At 46.9% G+C, this 17,484-nt stretch overlaps 4 protein-coding genes across 5 annotated transcripts; 2 read left to right on the forward strand and 2 right to left on the reverse strand.

Annotated features, from left to right (window-relative positions):
- Nucleotides 1-855: 855 nt before the first annotated feature.
- LOC6725261 (vanin-like protein 1) lies at nucleotides 856-2,778 on the reverse strand. The gene is made up of 2 exons (XM_002106247.4): nucleotides 2,674-2,778; nucleotides 856-2,608 (listed from the first exon to the last, which is right to left on the reverse strand). The coding sequence occupies exons 1-2, from the start codon at nucleotides 2,767-2,769 to the stop codon at nucleotides 1,007-1,009; spliced, it is 1,698 nt and encodes a 565-aa protein (XP_002106283.2). The 5' UTR covers nucleotides 2,770-2,778; the 3' UTR covers nucleotides 856-1,006.
- A 561-nt stretch (nucleotides 2,779-3,339) lies between these two features.
- Nucleotides 3,340-5,966, forward strand: LOC6725262 (UDP-xylose and UDP-N-acetylglucosamine transporter). Its single transcript, XM_016173503.3, has 2 exons — nucleotides 3,340-3,836; nucleotides 4,681-5,966. Exon 2 carries the CDS (start codon nucleotides 4,683-4,685, stop codon nucleotides 5,739-5,741), a length of 1,059 nt encoding a protein of 352 aa, XP_016038267.1. The 5' UTR covers nucleotides 3,340-3,836; nucleotides 4,681-4,682; the 3' UTR covers nucleotides 5,742-5,966.
- A 326-nt stretch (nucleotides 5,967-6,292) lies between these two features.
- Nucleotides 6,293-8,359, reverse strand: LOC6725263 (myosin regulatory light chain sqh). The gene is made up of 3 exons (XM_016172915.3): nucleotides 8,205-8,359; nucleotides 6,814-7,345; nucleotides 6,293-6,749 (listed from the first exon to the last, which is right to left on the reverse strand). Exons 2-3 carry the CDS (start codon nucleotides 7,231-7,233, stop codon nucleotides 6,645-6,647), a joined length of 525 nt encoding a protein of 174 aa, XP_016038268.1. The 5' UTR covers nucleotides 7,234-7,345; nucleotides 8,205-8,359; the 3' UTR covers nucleotides 6,293-6,644.
- Nucleotides 8,360-8,746: 387 nt separating this feature from the next.
- LOC6725264 (transmembrane protein 132E) lies at nucleotides 8,747-16,383 on the forward strand. 2 transcript variants are annotated; one of them, XM_016173504.3, is made up of 13 exons: nucleotides 8,747-9,404; nucleotides 9,622-9,914; nucleotides 9,982-11,097; nucleotides 11,160-11,365; nucleotides 11,427-11,586; nucleotides 11,662-12,062; nucleotides 12,123-12,481; nucleotides 12,546-12,965; nucleotides 13,022-13,157; nucleotides 13,220-13,343; nucleotides 13,402-13,837; nucleotides 13,903-14,156; nucleotides 14,225-16,383. In XM_016173504.3, the coding sequence occupies exons 1-13, from the start codon at nucleotides 9,359-9,361 to the stop codon at nucleotides 14,237-14,239; spliced, it is 3,966 nt and encodes a 1,321-aa protein (XP_016038269.1). In that variant the 5' UTR covers nucleotides 8,747-9,358; the 3' UTR covers nucleotides 14,240-16,383. The 2 variants fall into 2 exon arrangements, with proteins under 2 accessions (XP_016038269.1, XP_016038270.1); XM_016173505.3 differs by having other exon boundaries at nucleotides 13,405-13,837.
- The last annotated feature ends 1,101 nt before the right edge of the window (nucleotides 16,384-17,484 follow it).

Consider the following 17,484-nt stretch of genomic DNA (forward strand, 5'->3'; position numbering starts at 1 on the left):
CTCTTAACTTTCTTTTTGTGCACTAGTTTCATTCTTGTGGCTGGGCACCTTTTTCGGGATTCGTTGAAAGTTTATTTTGTATTTCCTTTTTGATTTTCCTGCTTCTTCTTAGCGGTGGGCGGCAGTTCGGGAGGCGTGGCAGGTGACGGTGCGGCATCAGCAAGCAAATGATGTTAAATCGCACGGAAAGTCACAGCGTGAATCCTGTCCAGCAGGATTCACCCGCGGAGAAGTCGTCGTCGTTGTCATTGAAGATGCTACATTGATGCGTGTGTGTGTGTGTGTGTGTGGGAGATGAGCATTGCCAAAAACCCACCCACCGCCCACTGGGCCGAGCACCTTCTCCCCCCTCCCCGTCGGCCTTGGCTCATTATAAACGGCGGCCACTGTTGCATGGACTTTGACGTCGACGTCGACGTCGCTACCTGTTGGAAATGCAAACAACGCTGGCAGAGGTCCTGGAAGCGCCTGCGCTGGAAGCGAATCTCCACAAGGTCGTTCGTCGCCTGCTTGGGCGCCAAAGGGCGGTGGGCGGTGGGTGGTTGGTGTTGTTGCTGCTTTCATTCAAATAATAACCGACTCCAAGTGGAGACTTACGAACGGCAGTGAAAGTAACGGTCAGTTCGCAGGAAATGCATTGGATCCGCTTGGAGCTGGTCGAATTCTGGGGAAATTCGCATTCGGAAAATCTGCACTTAATCAGCTCCGTTCTTGGGAAATCTGTGCGATATACCTATTGAATTTCCTTAGTCGGTAGTTTTTCTACCATCCAGCTGTTCCAAAAATGGATTTTAAGCAAACGAATGCATTTGAAATGAAATTCTTGTGCTGCCTTTAAATTTGAAATTAAAAAATCTACAAAACTTTTATTACTCTGGTTTAGTGGGGGATTTCGTTATTATGAGGAGTTATAACAATTATTTTGGTGCTCAGATAAGCAAAAAAAAAATATGACTAAATATAGCATTTGAGTCAGAAAGTGAACGGTCTAAAGTATTTCCAAGTATTATGACCAAGAAATGAGACAGCTGAGGGCACATAAAATCCAGAATACCGACACTGTCGAGGATGCGGAAGTCGAGGGACTGGACTGAGTTGCATTCGGCTGCATGTGATCCAAGTTGTGGGTGCTGGGTATCTCGGTGTAGTAGTTGGCCCAAATGGCAAAGGTGAGCAGATCGTTCTGCGGCTTCGCTAGTTTCAAATCGACCAATATGGGCTTGTCCACATTATTCGCCGCCTCTGGTGATTCAATCCATTCATAATCCGAAACCGAAACGGGCAGGAATAGAGCATTCAAGGTGCTGGGCATGATCAATCGTCGGCCACGTGGAGCAGCTGGAAAATTGCCCGAGATACTCAGCTTGGTGAAGTGGTGCGTATTGATGACCTCCTCGTTCTCCGGATAGATGTAGCCACAGCTGGCGAGACGCACATCCGTGCAGGCAAAGAGTGCACAAGTGGCCTGCTCCGTGCGATCCACGCCAATGACTGTGGTCTCGTTGCCCCAGTAGACGCCGATCCTATAGCGATACGACTTGGCCCCACTGGAGGGCACCTCGTTCTCCGCGGCGCTGGTGACCTTTCGTTCGATGGAGAAGGCACAGCAAAAGCTGCCATGGCACAACTGGCGTTCGAAACTCAGAAAATCCTCGTCCAACAGTTCACTTTCGAATATATCCACATTGTTATCCCGATACGTGGCCAGGCCAGTCAATCTTGGCGTTTTCCTCTGCGGCGTGAAGAGCGGCGTGAAAGTGGGTGCCAGTTGGCCATGTTCCCGCTTCGGCACCTCCGCAATCAGCAACTTGGTGGTGGGCTGCTCGAAAATCTCCGCAACCAATCGGCCACCGCGTCCTGCATAGATACCCGATCCGGAAGTGCGTCCATCGGGCTTACTGGCATCTGCGGCCAGGACATTAACATCATTACCAAATGCCCAACCCTCTTGGAGTTGCACTGCGCCCAGGAATGGCAGTTCCGAGAACCAGTAGGTGGGATACACGATGTCCGTGATCTTGTGCTCCTTCACCAATTTCACCGCCGGATCATAGAACATCATGTCGAAGCAGATAAAGTGGCCAAAGGTTACGCCAAAGTCTGTTCTAAAGATGGATATATCCGGAGTTCGGAGCACTGATGTCGAGACATACTCGTGTCGCCACAAATGGGATTTCCTGTACCGCGAGACAACCCTGCCCCTTCGATCGAACACCACATTCGTGTTGAAGTACCGCACGCCAGTCGATGGACAAGGATTGTAGGTGTCGGAACCAGCTCCATGGGCGCACAGTTCCTTCTCCACCACGTTTATGACCACATATAGCTGGTTAGCCCTCGCCGAGCAGGATAGTTCGATGAGGAAGAGCTCATAGTCCGTTTGGTAGCAGGGCGTTATGTTCTGCGACTCATGGGGCACAAAGGTGGCCGTGGCCTGACTGTTGATTATGTGCTCGGGAAACACTATGATGTCCACATCGCCGACTTCGCGGATGATCTTCTGGAAAGATGCCGAAGCTGAGATGGTGCGTGCCCGCGGAGAATCGCCCACTGGCTGGCTGTGCTCCACCACTGCTGCCGTATAGGTTGGATCTTCCGGCTTGGAAAGCTATGGAGAGGATATAGATCAAGGCATTTGTCATTTTTTTGGAATTGTACTAAATCCAAATTTACCTGATGCGAACTGCTGAAGATCGCTGTCAAGAGTAGAAGACTCAATTGAATCGACTTCATAATGGAACGGTGGCCGAAATCCAACTGCCAAACCATCGAGATCTTGGCCAAAAACGAAGACTACGCATCAAGAATCAAGTGCAGGGCCAAGAACGAAATCTCACTATCTTACATATAGGTATTTTATTTTACGGGCGAATAATGATGATGGTGGATACAGCTAGATTATGCATTTCGGCAGATAAGAGCCCCAATTATTCATATGACTCTTATCTCTGCTGTTTCATATACAATGTATGCTAGTCATCAAGGGGTTAATGATTTCTTGGCCGAGGTGTTTAAACGAAGACACTAAAACTAAGACATAAAAGATAGCAATTAATTGAGGCATCACATTTGTTTGGTCAAAGCAATTATGATATGATAAGATATGCGAAAAAATGACGAAACTAAAGTGCCTGCCTAACGCTGCTCTTTAAGGTCTCCAATTCAGAAATAATACTAACAGTATATTTTTGCAGTAATATTTAATTCGATAGAACAATTAAATTATACATATAAACACGTCCAGAAGTTCTGAACTTCAATATTCAAATTCGATTGGCGATAATTGTTGCAATCGATATCGATTGTCGCCCCGAACTTAAAGCTCTGCAACTTACGCCTTTTCCCGACCAACCACCACTAGCTGGTCACACCAGCAGCAGCAGTCTTCAGCTGTTCAACAACAACAGCACGCGGCAGAAACTACAACAAAACATTAAGATTGTAATCAAGCTGTTAACGGTTATTAGTGAGCTACCAAAAACCAATTACCACAGTTCCAATGCGCCCAACGAACGGTAAGCGCCATTCCAAGGAGAGCCCATAGCGAGCGAGAGAGATAGAAAAACGGTGAAGGTCGCGCTGCGAAAGAGCGAGATAATTGATTCGCAAGTTGGTGTTGGTGCATATTCATGTTCTAATCGCACCCATGTGCGTTCGTGTGTGTGTGTGTGCGAGCAGTGTTTATACAGCAAGCAACTGATATAATCGATCTTGATTCTCGACATCCCGCCAGTGAGACAAAAGAGTCGAGATCCGAGATCCGTCATTAAACCGGACAATCCACAGGCATTCGTAACTCGCACATCCCGCGGATCAGAATATATCCCATTGCGAAGGTAAGTAACGCCGATAACGATTGTCAGTTCAGTGTTCAGTTTAAATTAAACAATGCGCGTAGTTCTTATCGGCAACGTGACAATTGTCCAAATTGTCGACTAACGCTGAGCGGGCAGCGATCTATAGCCACCCACCGACCTTGGAAATACCCTTCCAGAAAAAAAACAGACTTCGATTACATAGAAAAAATCGTTCTGCACCAGCAATAAATCAGTAAAAAAGTGAATAAAACTCATAAATTTCACCAAAAAAGAACACTTTAACTAAGCTTTGTTTACGATCAGTTCTATTTTTGGTAAGCATTTTATGCAAATTTTATATCTCCTACAACTATTAGCTATTAACTATGCGCAAAGAATAAGTATTATAATTTATGCTAATGTATTTCGCTTTTTAAGCATTTATGTATGTTTTTCTTTGCTTTGCACATACGACTGAAATTTAATAGCTTTTGCTGAATTGCAAATAAGCAATAATTTAAATAGATATTTTCATCAGTTAGTAGTAATATATTCCAAATCAGATTGAATTATTAACAGTGCTAAACTCTTTTAATTAGCATAATCAGAGCAAAGTTTAGTGGAAGTCAAATTGCTTCGTAATCATGACAATGTTTTGCGAATGTATAAAACAATTTACGTGTGTACATACATATGTACCTACTTACTTATTACCCCTTTAAAATAACAGATAGCACGGAATGTCTTACATGCTAAAAGATAAAATGAAAAATGAAAAAAAAAACACTTGACAAAATGCGCGCAAAATTAAAACTGAATACCATACTCTCACATCGAACCAATTATATTTTCAAAAATATACATGGACATATTTATCTTTCAGATATGGCTCTAAACCTGAAGGCCCTGCTGGGCATGCTGTTCGTGTTCATCGGCTGCTGCAGCAACGTCGTCTTCCTGGAGCTGATCATTCAGATCGATCCGGGCGCGGGTAACCTGATCACCTTCGCCCAGTTCCTGTTCATCGCGCTGGAGGGCCTGGTCTTCACCTCCAAGTTCTTTACGGTGCGACCGAAGATTGCGCTGAAGGACTACGTCATCCTGGTGGCCCTGTTCTTTGGGGCGAACGTGTGCAATAACTATGCCTTCAACTTCAACATACCCATGCCGCTGCACATGATCTTCCGCAGCGGATCACTGATGGCCAACATGATCATGGGCATTGTGCTGCTGAAGAAGCGCTATAATCTGCGACAGTACAGCTCCGTGGCCATGATCACGGCGGGCATTATATTGTGCACGCTGGTCTCTAGTGGCGATGTCAAGGATAATACGCATCACAGCCTCAAGGTGGATACCTCCTACTCCGATTTCTTCTGGTGGACGGTGGGCATTGGCTTGCTGACGATCGCCCTGCTGGTGACCGCCTACATGGGCATCTACCAGGAGGTGATATACAAGAAGTACGGCAAGCATCCCAGCGAGGCCTTATTCTTTACGCACATGTTGCCTCTGCCCGGTTTTCTGATCATGGCCGGCAATATAGTCCAGCACTTTGGCATCGCATGGTCGTCGGAACCAGTGGCCGTGCCACTGCTGGGAGCCATTGGACTGGAGTGGAAATTCCCGCTGATGCTGTTCTACCTGCTGTGCAACGTGGTCACCCAGTATGTTTGCATCAGTGCCGTCTACGTCCTGACCACCGAATGTGCCTCGCTAACCGTCACGCTGGTGGTCACCCTGCGCAAGTTCGTCTCGCTGCTGTTCTCGATCATCTATTTCCGGAATCCATTCACCCTGAACCATTGGGTGGGCACCATCCTGGTATTCTTCGGCACAATACTCTTCGCCAATGTGATCAACCAGGTGAGGGACGCCTATCGGGCCAGGTCGGGCCGGAAGACCCGCTTCGACACCGCTCCGCTGGCCAAGAAGGTCGAGTAATCTTCGCGTGCTGTGCTGGTTCCTGCTGCAGAGGCCATTAACCATTAACCATTAATTTGTAGTCCTAGCGCCTTGTTTGTACATAGAATTTGCCTAGTGTTTAGACGCCTCTTTGTCTGGTTTGTAATTCTCGAGTCCGTGTCTTTCTAGATTTTCAAATGTTCTTGTTTTCTTTTAAGCCATCTATTTAATTGATTTTTTTTTAATAAATTCTTGAAAAACATATATTTGCAGAAACTGAAATATCTTCGAATCGAAAATGTGAGATAAGATATGAGTTTACAAGATTGAGTCTTTTGGACCCCGCGACATGAACTCATTAGTCAGCTTGTCGAAGATTCCAAGAAACTTTTGACTAATTTCCGAAATCTCGTTCATATTCCGTCATATCCAAAACTACATACATTTATCACATCATGCTGTTAGTTAGCCATGTGGGGTACATATTCCAAAGTTTCTCTTGTTTGATCAGTTGCTTTTGGCTGAAGGATTTCTGCAGACATCTGTTCGGTTGGACGTGCGCACGTTCTCGAGTGTAAGAAAAACAAAGGTTTATTGCCACATTCTTGTATAAGTATGTATTTGTATATAGGTAATATATATGTATATTCAATGAGTTAATACTTATGAAAGGAGTTTTTCGGGAAATCGTGTTATCTGGCACCAACATCTCACACACTACAGTGTCGTACATAACAATCGCTGGTGTTGGCTACTTTTTGTTTAATTCAAATGCACGGGTAAGTACAGGAATATCAGGAATCAAAGAACAGAAGGCGCGAGACCAAAAAAAAAATGTTTATACTTGTATATATATTAAATTATCAAAACGAAACTCATGATGGATAGTTTGGACAGGCTGATTGGAGAGGCAGCTGGCTAGTGCATCGACTGCTGGCGATCTTACTGCTCATCCTTGTCCTTGGCACCGTGCTTAAGGATGCGCGTGAACTCGAGGTAGTCGAACAGACCGTTCTTGATGGGCGCCTCCCGATACATCTCGTCCACCTGTGAATGTGAATGGAAAGAAGTTGTAAGGGCACACTCCCACTTGATATCGTAGACAACTTACATCCTCGTCTGTGAACCGATCACCCATGGTGGTCAGCAGCTCCCTCAGGCGATCCTCGGGCAGGACGCCCATGTTCTCCTCGTCGAAGCAGCCGAAGGCGTTCTTGATCACATCCTCGGGATCGGTGCCCTGCAGCCGCTCGCCGAAGAGCGTGAGGAACATGGTGAAGTTGATGGGTCCGGGCGCCTCGTTCATCATGCCATCGAGATAGTCGTCCGTTGGGTTCTTGCCCAGCGAGGCCAGCATATCGTGCAGATCCTCCTTCTCGACGAAGCCATCTCGGTTCTGGTCGATCATGTTGAAGGCCTCCTTGAACTCGGCGATCTGCGCCTGATCGAACATGGCGAACACATTGGAGGTGGCGCGTTGGGCGCGCTTCTTGGTGGTGGCGCGACGTCCGGCGGTCTTGCGGGATGACATGGTTGCTGTTGGATTGGTGGTTCTGATGCAGTTAATGGAGCTAAATGGAGCCGGCCTGTGGAGCTGGTGGCACTAGTGCTTCGCGCTGGAGTGATGTGTGTGCGGCGTGGATCTGAAATCGAAAAACGACGACTCACATAAGCATTTCGTTGGCCGGGTATGTATTTATGGCTATATATAGACATATTGCAGCGAATTCCGCTGAAACCGATTTTCATTGCTCTCCAAACAAACTGTGTCAACATACAGTGGACGCTCGATACAGTGCTACACCGTGCTCAGGCATATCACAACGGAAAGAACATCTTATTGCTGCTCTTTAAGTTGATTTTTGTAATAACAAATTGGTAACAAGTTATATTTATAAATAAATCCAAGTTAATAGAGTTTTAGGCTAGAAAGGATAATTGCTTGATAGCTCTAAGCTTCCGCTAGAGTTACAAGTCCACCTTATCGAGCGCCCACCGTGAGCGACTCATGCACGCACACATGCGCAGCTCTCTGAGTCACTCGCGCAAACGAAAATGACACGTATGGGAGTTTCGCTCTCTCTCTGCGCCAGTGCGTGCATGTGTATGCGTGTTTATCAATGCTGTTGAACTGCGGTTAACAAAAACAACATCGCACACGTATTTGGCTCATTGAAAACATTCTCACACACACTAGCACACGCATTTCAATTAAAGCCTTAAAAGGCCCGAAAAAAACCGCAGTTGAAGCACCCAAATCCACTCGAGAACTCAAGTTGGGCCAAATGTTTGCGACTTCGTTGATTTATCACTTTCGGATGGACATTTAAATGAAATTATAACATAAAAACAATTGTTTTCATTTGCGCGCTGCCGACGCTGACTCATACGCACACACTAACACACACGCACACCCACAAAGGGCAGCGCCCTTTGGAAGTTCAGTTCGTTTATTTTATCGAATATGTTTGCTTGTTTTCTCCTGATTTGATTCATACTCACAGCTGCCGAATGTCGAGTGTCTAATACTATCGAAGTTTCGTTAATGCAACTTTCAACCAGCTGCACTTTTGTCTTTTATAAAGCGATTTCGGTTCGATGAGACGGCCAAGTGTGACCAGCATAGAGGCAGCTTGAATTTACCAGAAAATACCGCGGAATATGCCAAATAATACTGCAGAAAAGTACAAAATGTTCGAGCTCTTAAAAAAAAATTTTTTAAACCAAAAATTCTTTTATAAATTTAATGTAAATTCTACTGGCACTGGGACCATGGGAGTTATGAGAATCCTAAAAACCTATTGTGAGTTGTGCTACCAGCTCTTTTTTAAAAATGTTCGTTACAAAGAAATAGCATTAGCTCTTTTCTTGTAAAATCTATAGTTCTTCTTAAAATATATTAAAATCCAATCCCAACAAATTTTATTTCTCATGACATACATGATATTTTTTTTGGTATGAACTTTTTGAATTGCCCGCGTTCTGATTGGAGTTTCAGGAGTATGCGCACAGTCTGGCATCCCCATATTACAGCACTTCCAAATACGGTAGTACCACTATTTTAGGATATTGTTTTCAATACGGTATGGACACACTGCAAAGTGTTTGGAATGTTCGATATTTGTGTAAAATTCTGAGAGACCTGAATGAAAAGAGGCATGCATTAGGGCGTCGAACGAGGGATTTTCCAGCCCAGCAGATCCTTGCCAGCGCGTGAAAAGCGAGTCGAGTGAAAAATCGAATCGGTTGGCACGGTCGCGGTCCAATTAATTTCGAACTGAACTGCGCGATTTGCAGGAGAAGATGTGTCTATACCTGCATGTGCATGTGTATCTGTGTGCGAGGTGGCCCACGGCTGTGTGTGTGAGCAGCGTGTGAGTGTGTGTTGGTGTGTGGGTGTGTGGGCACACTGGAAAGAATCAATAAAGGATGTGCTGCGGATTGCTGAGCGAGAAAAAAGGACGAAAAGTGCTAGCCAGCGCGAATTAACGGTTAACTTTTGGCACGATTAACGGAATAACGGTCAAACAAGCCACACAAGCGAGAGAACAGTGAAAATAACGAGAGTGCGGGCAGAGTTAATTAGCAAATTAACGAGTGGGTGGGCACAGGATTTCAGGATTTCGATATATTTTGGATTCCTGAACACGAACAAGATGATGAGATACTGCCTCATAATTGCTTTGCAGCTGTCGTTGGCATGTAAGTATCAAATAAAGTTTCCAAACCCAGGGGGGTGGTACAAAAAAGGCGATGGAGTGGGGGATGGAGTTAGCCAGGGGGAGGGGGATAAAGGAGGAGTGGGTGACCTCCGTGTTAAGAAAAGCCCCAACCCCTATGTTACCATTACCGAAATTCAACTAATTGACTCCTTCGTCTACTCCCAACCCACGACAAATCCATGCTCGATCCTCGCCAGACTCCGTGGAGGTGCACTTCGAGGCGCCGGACAGCGGCTTCTTTCTGAAGCACGCCCGCCAACCACCTGTGACGCCGGAGATCGCCAACGTGCAGACATCCTCGGCGGTGCCGCCGTTACGGCAACGATCCTCCTACGATTCCGTGTTGTCCCTGGACAGATTCACTGTGGTGGAGACCACGCAGCCGGTGTCCATACGCGCCAGCTATGGACCCTTTTCCACGAAACAAACGGTGCCAGCCCGCTACATTGTGCCGGACACAATGGATAGCCAGTCGGGCGATTATATGAACGTAAGTTGTCCCTTAATCCTGGCCAGCAACAAAAGGACGCCTTGTCATACCACTTTCTCTCCCACAGAATGCCACTCTATTGGAGCTCCAGCAGCCCAACATGCACCTGGACATCTCCGCCCATTTGGTGCGCTCCAGTGTATCGCAGGATGCTCCCGTGCTTCGGGTACTATTCCACGCCGGAGCCGATCCGGGTGGTCACTTGCAGCGCCAGAAGGTCTGCGTACTCCTGCACGTGGCCATGGGTTCGGAGCAGCCTCTCAAAGGACGCTGCATGCCGGAGGGCGAGGACGGTGTCTGCGTAGCCGAAGTGGTCGTGCCCCTGGGCTGGTGGCCCCAGCTGCCGGCGCCCACACAAGATGGCAGTGGCCAGGCGCCACCCAAAGTGCCGCAGCGGTATGCCCAGGTCTCGTACAGTGTCTTTGAACCGCCTTTGCGTAATCCCGAGCAATGCGAGCCGAAGGTGCAGATCCAGCCGTTGACCACATTCGCCCAGGTGCCTTTGTTGGCCGCCAGGACTCCGTATCGCATGTTGCGCGCCGATGATGCCGTCACCTTTCTGCTGCCCCAACATCCGCTGTATCCACTGTCCCGCCTCCATGTGCCCGTCTTTCTGCATCAATATCCCGATCAGCGGGTGGCCGCCTTTACTGTGAGAGCTCGTGTCAAGGCGGGCTTGAAGATTCTGGGCGCCACCGCCTCCACAGACCAATGGAGCGTTTCTGTAGAGAAGGAAAATCCCAAACACACCACCGCTCGCGTCACTGCTTTCCGCAAAGAGGCCGAATCCAGTCTGGAAAGTGGTGGCAACCTAACCAGCGAGGTGTTTGAGGTATTCTCATGGCTGCTCGAGGTGGCCGAGGACACCAACGATATTGTGGACGGTGGCAAGATTGTGTGGTCCGTAACGCATGTCTATGACACGCCCAAGGACAAGGATTCCGGAGAACTGGTTATACCCGATGACAACAAGAAGCGACTAATTGCCAAGCTGGAGATCAACAAGGATGACATTCAGGCGGTGCTGCCAATGGCCAAGATCTGGGAGGTGATGAACACGGCGGTTCTAACGGGCAGACAGGTGGCCCAGGCCATGAAGGTGTTCATCGTTTCGCAGGCGGGCAAGGTGGCCGATGTGACGCTGCAGAGTTCCTGTCACGCCGAAGACGAAAGTGTGATCAAGGTGCGTCTGATGAGTGTGAATCACGCAATTGGCAGCTAAATAACCAATTCCACTACTTTCAGGTCTCCTCCTCCTGTAGCTCGGTTTATGTGGATGGCTCCGAGCAGCGCGGCTCATCCAATGCCTCGGTCATTGTCAAGTATGGCACCTATGTGGGCGTGGCCAAGTTCATCGTTTGGATGCCCGAGTTCCCGCTGGAGGTTTACATATCCGATTTCCGTCTGTCCCAGATCAAAGGATGGAAAGTAACCGATGACAATCACTATCTGTAAGTTTATTATTCTTTAGTTTGTATATCTTACTTATCATTCTTATTCATTATATGGCAGGCACAACAAGCAGTCGCGTCGTAGAAAGAAGAGATCCTACGTTTGGGGTCAGCATGGAACCAACTACTATAACAATCTAGGAGCGGACAAGACGATTTGTCGCGCTCGCTACCAGCAAAGTCCCGTGGAGGTGTACGCCAAATTTCTGGCCGTGGACCAGGTGGGATTTCCTGAGCTTCCTAAGCAGCAAAAGTGATTCTATAGCCATGTTTTTCTTCTTATCCCATTAAAACAGAACTCTGGACGCACCAGCTACTTTATCTCACGGCGTACAGGCTTAAGGGTCACGGATCTGGTGCAGCCGCTGCTCCGTGTTGCCGATCCCAAGATCGCATCTCTGAAGGGTCGAATTCTGCAGGGCAAGTCCATGGGACGCACCGATGTCCAGGTCCTGTCACCCATAACGGGTCGAGTAATTGGCACCAAGGAAATCCGTGTGGGCAGCGACAAGGTGAACCTTTCCAAGCTCATCGTTCGCGTTATTTCGGGCCTGCAGCTCACCATCAGTCCGGACAACACGATTGAGAACGGCTACCTGGCGGAGACTTCCGTCACACACAAGCTGACTGCTCAGTACCAGGAGGGATTGCTTGACATCGATTTGGAGTTTACTGATGGCTCCAAAACTCCTTTGCGGTAAGTGAACATTATCCGAGTTTCAATTCGCGTATATTCATTATAATTGTGTGATTACAGAGATATTGCCGTGGAGGACTACTTCCTGCTGGTGGAGAGTTTGGACACCGAGGTGGTGGCATTCGCTCCCATGCTGGCTTCCCATCATCCGCGTGTCATAGCCGTGGGCGAGGGCAATGGTAACCTGCTGCGCGTGACCCTTCTACTGTCCGAGGAGTGCCGCCAGCGACGTGGCACGTTGAGCAGCTCCAAACAGAACAAATCGAATGCAGCACCATTGGCCAGTGCATTGGCATCCATTGAAGTGGATTTCAACAATGTGGATATCGTGAGCAAGCAGGAGGCTATCCAAAATGATGGCACTGTGGGCAGGGAGAGAAAGAACTATAGGCAAACAGGAGATCTGGCCGATATCATAGGTGGGTGTAGTTGATAGTGGGACTGTATCTCTTTATACTTATTCTATTCTAATCTCCGTTTCAGTGGGCATCCCCTTGAGGGACTCCAGCCAGCTGTACGAACCTACAGTTCAGGCGCGTCAGCATCGGGGCAGCATTCAGGCGGTTCATAAGGGTCATCATGGCAAGGGACTTGCTGGCACGGGCACCATGACCACCATGGAACTGGGCATGTACGTCCTGCTCACGGCATTCTGCTTCGCAATTATTGTGTTCGTGATCTCTTGCGTTGTGTATGCCTCTAAGTTCCGCCCAGCAATGATTGAATCTGGCTTGGATCCCCTGTCGGCGGGCAAGAGCAATGGTTCTGGTGGATCTGGGGGCTTCCGGGATGTGCGCCTGAAGGAGTCGACAACGAATGCACACGATTGGGTCTGGCTGGGACGCTCCACCATCGACCGACAGTCCATTGTTGCTGAGACCAACACGCATCTGAATCCGAGAGGTGACATTCAATCTTTTCCAAAAGTTTAACTTACTTAAGGCTCCATTATTCAGCAGATTCCCGCATGCGCATCACTAGCAATCCGATTGTCAACTACGACAATGGACGCCGTGTGAGCTCCTTTGACCAACAGCCCAAGCTGCAGACACACATCGTGCCGGCCTCCAATCTTAACAAGCAGCACGCCGACCAGTGAGTATTGTGTTCAAAAGTAATCTGCACCAGCCAACACTCATCTGAAAAAATACTTGCAGCTATTTGGCCAACGAGCGCAAGGATAATGCCCTGGACTACAAGCCACCAGTGCCGCCGCACAGGAATGTGGGCGCTCGAGCATGCCTGCCCGTTCAGCCTGTGCCCGGTACTGGATCTGTAAAGGTATGTCCTCAGAGAAAAACTCCAAATCTATAAGCTTAGATTGATTGCTTTTATTTAGCAGGATGCGGCACCCAACAAGCGACACAGTCAGCTGTACAGACGTGAGCATTTGCAGAACAGCGATAGCAATGCCAATAGCCAACAGTCGCCACCGCAGCCTAATCAGCAACCGCCAACAGAACGCCCACATCCACTGGCCCACGCCCATCCACATTCTCATCCGCACCAGCATCAGCGCAGCCATAGCCATAGCCACAACTTCAGCCAGGAGCCACTCATTAAGGCGGCGCACAACAAAATCAAGCAGCAGCAGCAACAACAACAGCAGCAGCAACACGAGGAGCTGCACAACGCCGAGAAGCTGGTGGAGTACACGAATCCGCACCAGAAGAACGCGTTCCAGTTCGATTCGCTGACACCAAAGAGAGTTACCAAAGCAGCCGCGTCCTCGCCGGCAACGCCGTCCACATCAGCAGTCCAGAGCAAAGCTAAAGGTAGGCATATATCTTGTAGTTTGCATTAAACATCTTCTAAACGGACGGTCTGGCCTTGTGAACAGAAAACCACAGCATGGCCAGCAGCACTGGGGATGCGGCCAACTCAAATGGAACGGACGAGATTATAAGGCTGCCAGCCAGCGCCGTCAGCCAGGAGCCCACCACGAAATCGTCGCGTGTCAAGCGCGCCACCGTGGTGGGCAATCCGATGTTCTCGGCCACCGTCGATGAGTCTGTCGCCCCCGGAGAGCGTCTTGGCCTGGACGATCTCGACATGGATTACGAGCAGATCATGCACTACTTTGACAACCTAAAGGTGCGTAAACATCCAGCATAGATACCTAATATGCATCATCTTTGATATGCATCCCTTGTGTTCCGCAGGAGTCAAATGCCTGAGTACAGGAGATCATTGCTAAAATTCGCGAGATATTGTCGACGTTCCATCACCGATATCAAACGGTTGCCACGCCCCTGACCTCGCCCACTCGCCAGCAGATGCAGCTGCTCGACGAATTGGTCGCCGGCGTGGCAACGGCCACAGCCATCACCGCAGCCAAGCCAACACCATTGGCCCTGGATGTCGGAGAGGGAGACGAGTCGGCTGATGCATTCGATGCCTACGATGGAGCGTTGGACATCGAGAGCAGGCAGTTCTAGACGTCAACCTGGCACACATCTAAACGCAATTCTAGCAATAACCCCCCACTCAGTACTCTAAAAGCAAACCTTAAGGCCGCTCCATCTACTCCGAAAAGAATCCATGCTGAGGTCGAGCAAGGCAGCCCGGAAACGGACTGGTCAGCCGGGCAAGGAGAAGGAGATAAGTCGATGGATGGAGAAACATATTTATTGCTAGGCTAAGTTCATATTTAAAGCATACACCTATAGGCATATGTAAACGTGGAGATATAATCCAAGTGTATCTCGAGGAGCGCGTGCCTGACACAATCGGAATCGACGGGCAAGCATATATAGTATACAACTATCTATATCTCTGTAACTGTAACTGTATCTGTATCTGTATCAGTATCTGCATAAGTACTATGGTGTAGTTAAGGATCAGCCATCTCAAGCATAGCTTAATCCAGACATTTTTTCCCATTCTCTTCGCTTCACACACACGCATCCTTAGATAATGTCGCATGTCCCATCCGTCTGGTTCGATTCAACTTTTCTATATATATTCAGACGATCTCGGCCCGATCTTGCATATCCTATATCTACTCTCTGTTGTGTCTGTGTGAGTGTGAGTGCATTTTGCGTGCGTGTGTGTGTGTGCGCCAGAGAAAGTGAGATAGATAGAGAGAGAGAGAGAGCGAGCGAGAGCGAAAGTGAGGGAGACAGCGACAGAGAGAAGTTGAGAGAAAGAGGAGAGTTTCCAAAATGTGCCGGGCACCGCTCCCAAAAGTCGCTAGAACTTAAAAACTGAATAATATACATGCTATACACACGTATATATAAATATATATATATATATATTTATGATTATATAGCGCGCGCTAAAATTTAAAGCAAATCGAAGGATAATCCAAAATGCTACATTATCTAAAATGGAAACTTGAACAGAAATCGTCGCTTTATAAGTTGGCAATCGAAGCCCAATACCTAATACCAATCATAAATCGAGAAACCTAGTAAAGAAACACACAACAACACACACCACACAGATCACAAATCACAAATCACAGATCACAAATAATATATAGACGCTTATGAGCTTTATTTGATCGATTGCATTGAAAAGGAAGCAGCTAAAAGCAGAACAGAACCCCAAAAACCGAATCACAAAGAAGTAGCGGGGAAATGTGTAACCAAATATTATATGATATTACCGAGCGATCCAAGCTTTATATAACAAATTTACCATATTTATAGCATACGTGCATATTTATTACCATTACCATTATTATTATTACGATTATTATTATCTTGTCTTACGATTATCATTATCATTACTGTATTTATTACCAACGAGAAAAGGAACAAGTGCAAAATTACTTCAAACTCAAGTCGAGAAGCCATACTTTGAATAGCGAAATTAGACACGAAACGTGGACGCACTGTAACACGCAAGGATAAATCAAATGCCGCCAGGAAGCGCCAAGTCCTTTCCCCAACTTACGCCTATCTATATGATTATATACACTTATGATTATATATTCATTCACTTGTGTGTCACACCAGCGCGCTCTCCTTCTGCGTAAATTCTTGAAATTGTAATTGCATCTGTTCGTTTTCCTTATCGAGTTGTAAGGATATATCATAGCACCCGAAAGCTACTTCATTCCATTAGCAAATCTTAATTGTAGCCACTAAACGCGTTTTTGTCTTCTTTCGTTTCTGTGTAAGTCTGTTTAATTTCGTTCGTAAGGTCCTGTAAGCACATCCTGTAGCTATGCATACATCCGATTAGTTTATATTTTAGAGGCCATCTAAGTATTATGTTCGTTTCTCTCATTGTTTCATAATCATATGTTGTAAATTGTTCCGTCCAAAAAAAAAAAGAAAATATGAAATGAGAAACAAAAAAACAAAACAAAGCTGAATGAAACGATAAACAAAAGCAAACGAAACAAAGCAAATGCAAATGCAAATGCCGAAGCAAAAGCAAAGCAAACAATTGTAAAACGAAATTAAGCAATCTATATCTCATTTTTTGTAAGGCTCCAAACGAGGCCCACAATGAAGCGCACGAATGCATTGTTTGTAAACTAAATTTGTAGTCCTTGCCAGACTTTCGGACATCTATTGCACTGTATACTGTACATAACGTGTTGAAGGTGCAGTGCGTTTCGCGGACAGGCTGAGAAATGAGATGAAGAGTCTTCGAAATAACTGAACTTTGCCTTATAGCTCGCAAACGCACTGTACCGCATTATTAAACTTAGTCCTGAGTTGCTCCCTATCGATCTAAGGACTGCAAAGACACACGCCTACACCAAGGACACATCACTGGACACATCCTGTTGATTTCGACCTGTAATATCATTAGCATATAGTACTAGATGCAATTGCCTGTTGTCCCCGACATATCCCCGATCCTAGTCCGCACAAGCCAATCGAAACATACACCAACACCAACACCAACACACCACACACACACTCAGTCGAGCTGCACTGCCATTGGTGAAAGTGAAAGTGAGATTTAGGCCTATTGAAGCTTCCAGCATTTACCAGTGCCATAACTTTATAACTTTATATAACTTTACCCGCACGCCCAGCCCAGCCCAGTACGCCGATCAATCCGGCGATTGATCTCGGCTAGCATCGAGCTTAGCACTAGCTTTCTTCCGAGCTTGCTTGTTGGACAGACAGTGAGAACGAACGAAGAGACATCAGCCTCCCTCCATTAAAGAACTTAGTCTTAGCCGATCTGGAGTCCAAAATTTCGTTGGAAATTCCGTCATGCGGATCGGAACCACCTAGTGAAAATTGTAATGGCGTGAGGCGATTGATGAGTATCAGCATTTTTAATCTAGACAAATGCTTGGCTTCAATTCGCGGATCGGCTTAATCCTTCTTGTAATTGTATGTATGTGTTTAACGATTCCAATGCAAAGACTTTTATATACCTTTTTTTTTTTAAACTAAATATATATATATACATATATACGTATACACCCATATATTAGATTGTACAT

This window comes from Drosophila simulans, chromosome X, assembly GCF_016746395.2.
Source record: "Drosophila simulans strain w501 chromosome X, Prin_Dsim_3.1, whole genome shotgun sequence".
Taxonomy (NCBI): Eukaryota; Metazoa; Arthropoda; class Insecta; order Diptera; family Drosophilidae; genus Drosophila; species Drosophila simulans.

Excerpts from the sequence above, each read along its gene's own strand:
- LOC6725261 (XM_002106247.4), bottom strand. The coding sequence starts at position 2,769 with ATGGTTTGGCAGTTGGATTTCGGCCACCGTTCCATTATGAAGTCGATT. Across the intron at positions 2,609-2,673 it reads TCTTCAGCAGTTCGCATCAG|CTTTCCAAGCCGGAAGATCC; the intron begins GTAAATTTGGAT and ends TCCTCTCCATAG.
- LOC6725262 (XM_016173503.3), top strand. The coding sequence starts at position 4,683 with ATGGCTCTAAACCTGAAGGCCCTGCTGGGCATGCTGTTCGTGTTCATC.
- LOC6725263 (XM_016172915.3), bottom strand. The coding sequence starts at position 7,233 with ATGTCATCCCGCAAGACCGCCGGACGTCGCGCCACCACCAAGAAGCGC. Across the intron at positions 6,750-6,813 it reads ATCGGTTCACAGACGAGGAT|GTGGACGAGATGTATCGGGA; the intron begins GTAAGTTGTCTA and ends TCACATTCACAG.
- LOC6725264 (XM_016173504.3), top strand. The coding sequence starts at position 9,359 with ATGATGAGATACTGCCTCATAATTGCTTTGCAGCTGTCGTTGGCAT. Across the intron at positions 9,915-9,981 it reads AGTCGGGCGATTATATGAAC|AATGCCACTCTATTGGAGCT; the intron begins GTAAGTTGTCCC and ends TCTCTCCCACAG. Across the intron at positions 12,063-12,122 it reads GGCTCCAAAACTCCTTTGCG|AGATATTGCCGTGGAGGACT; the intron begins GTAAGTGAACAT and ends GTGTGATTACAG.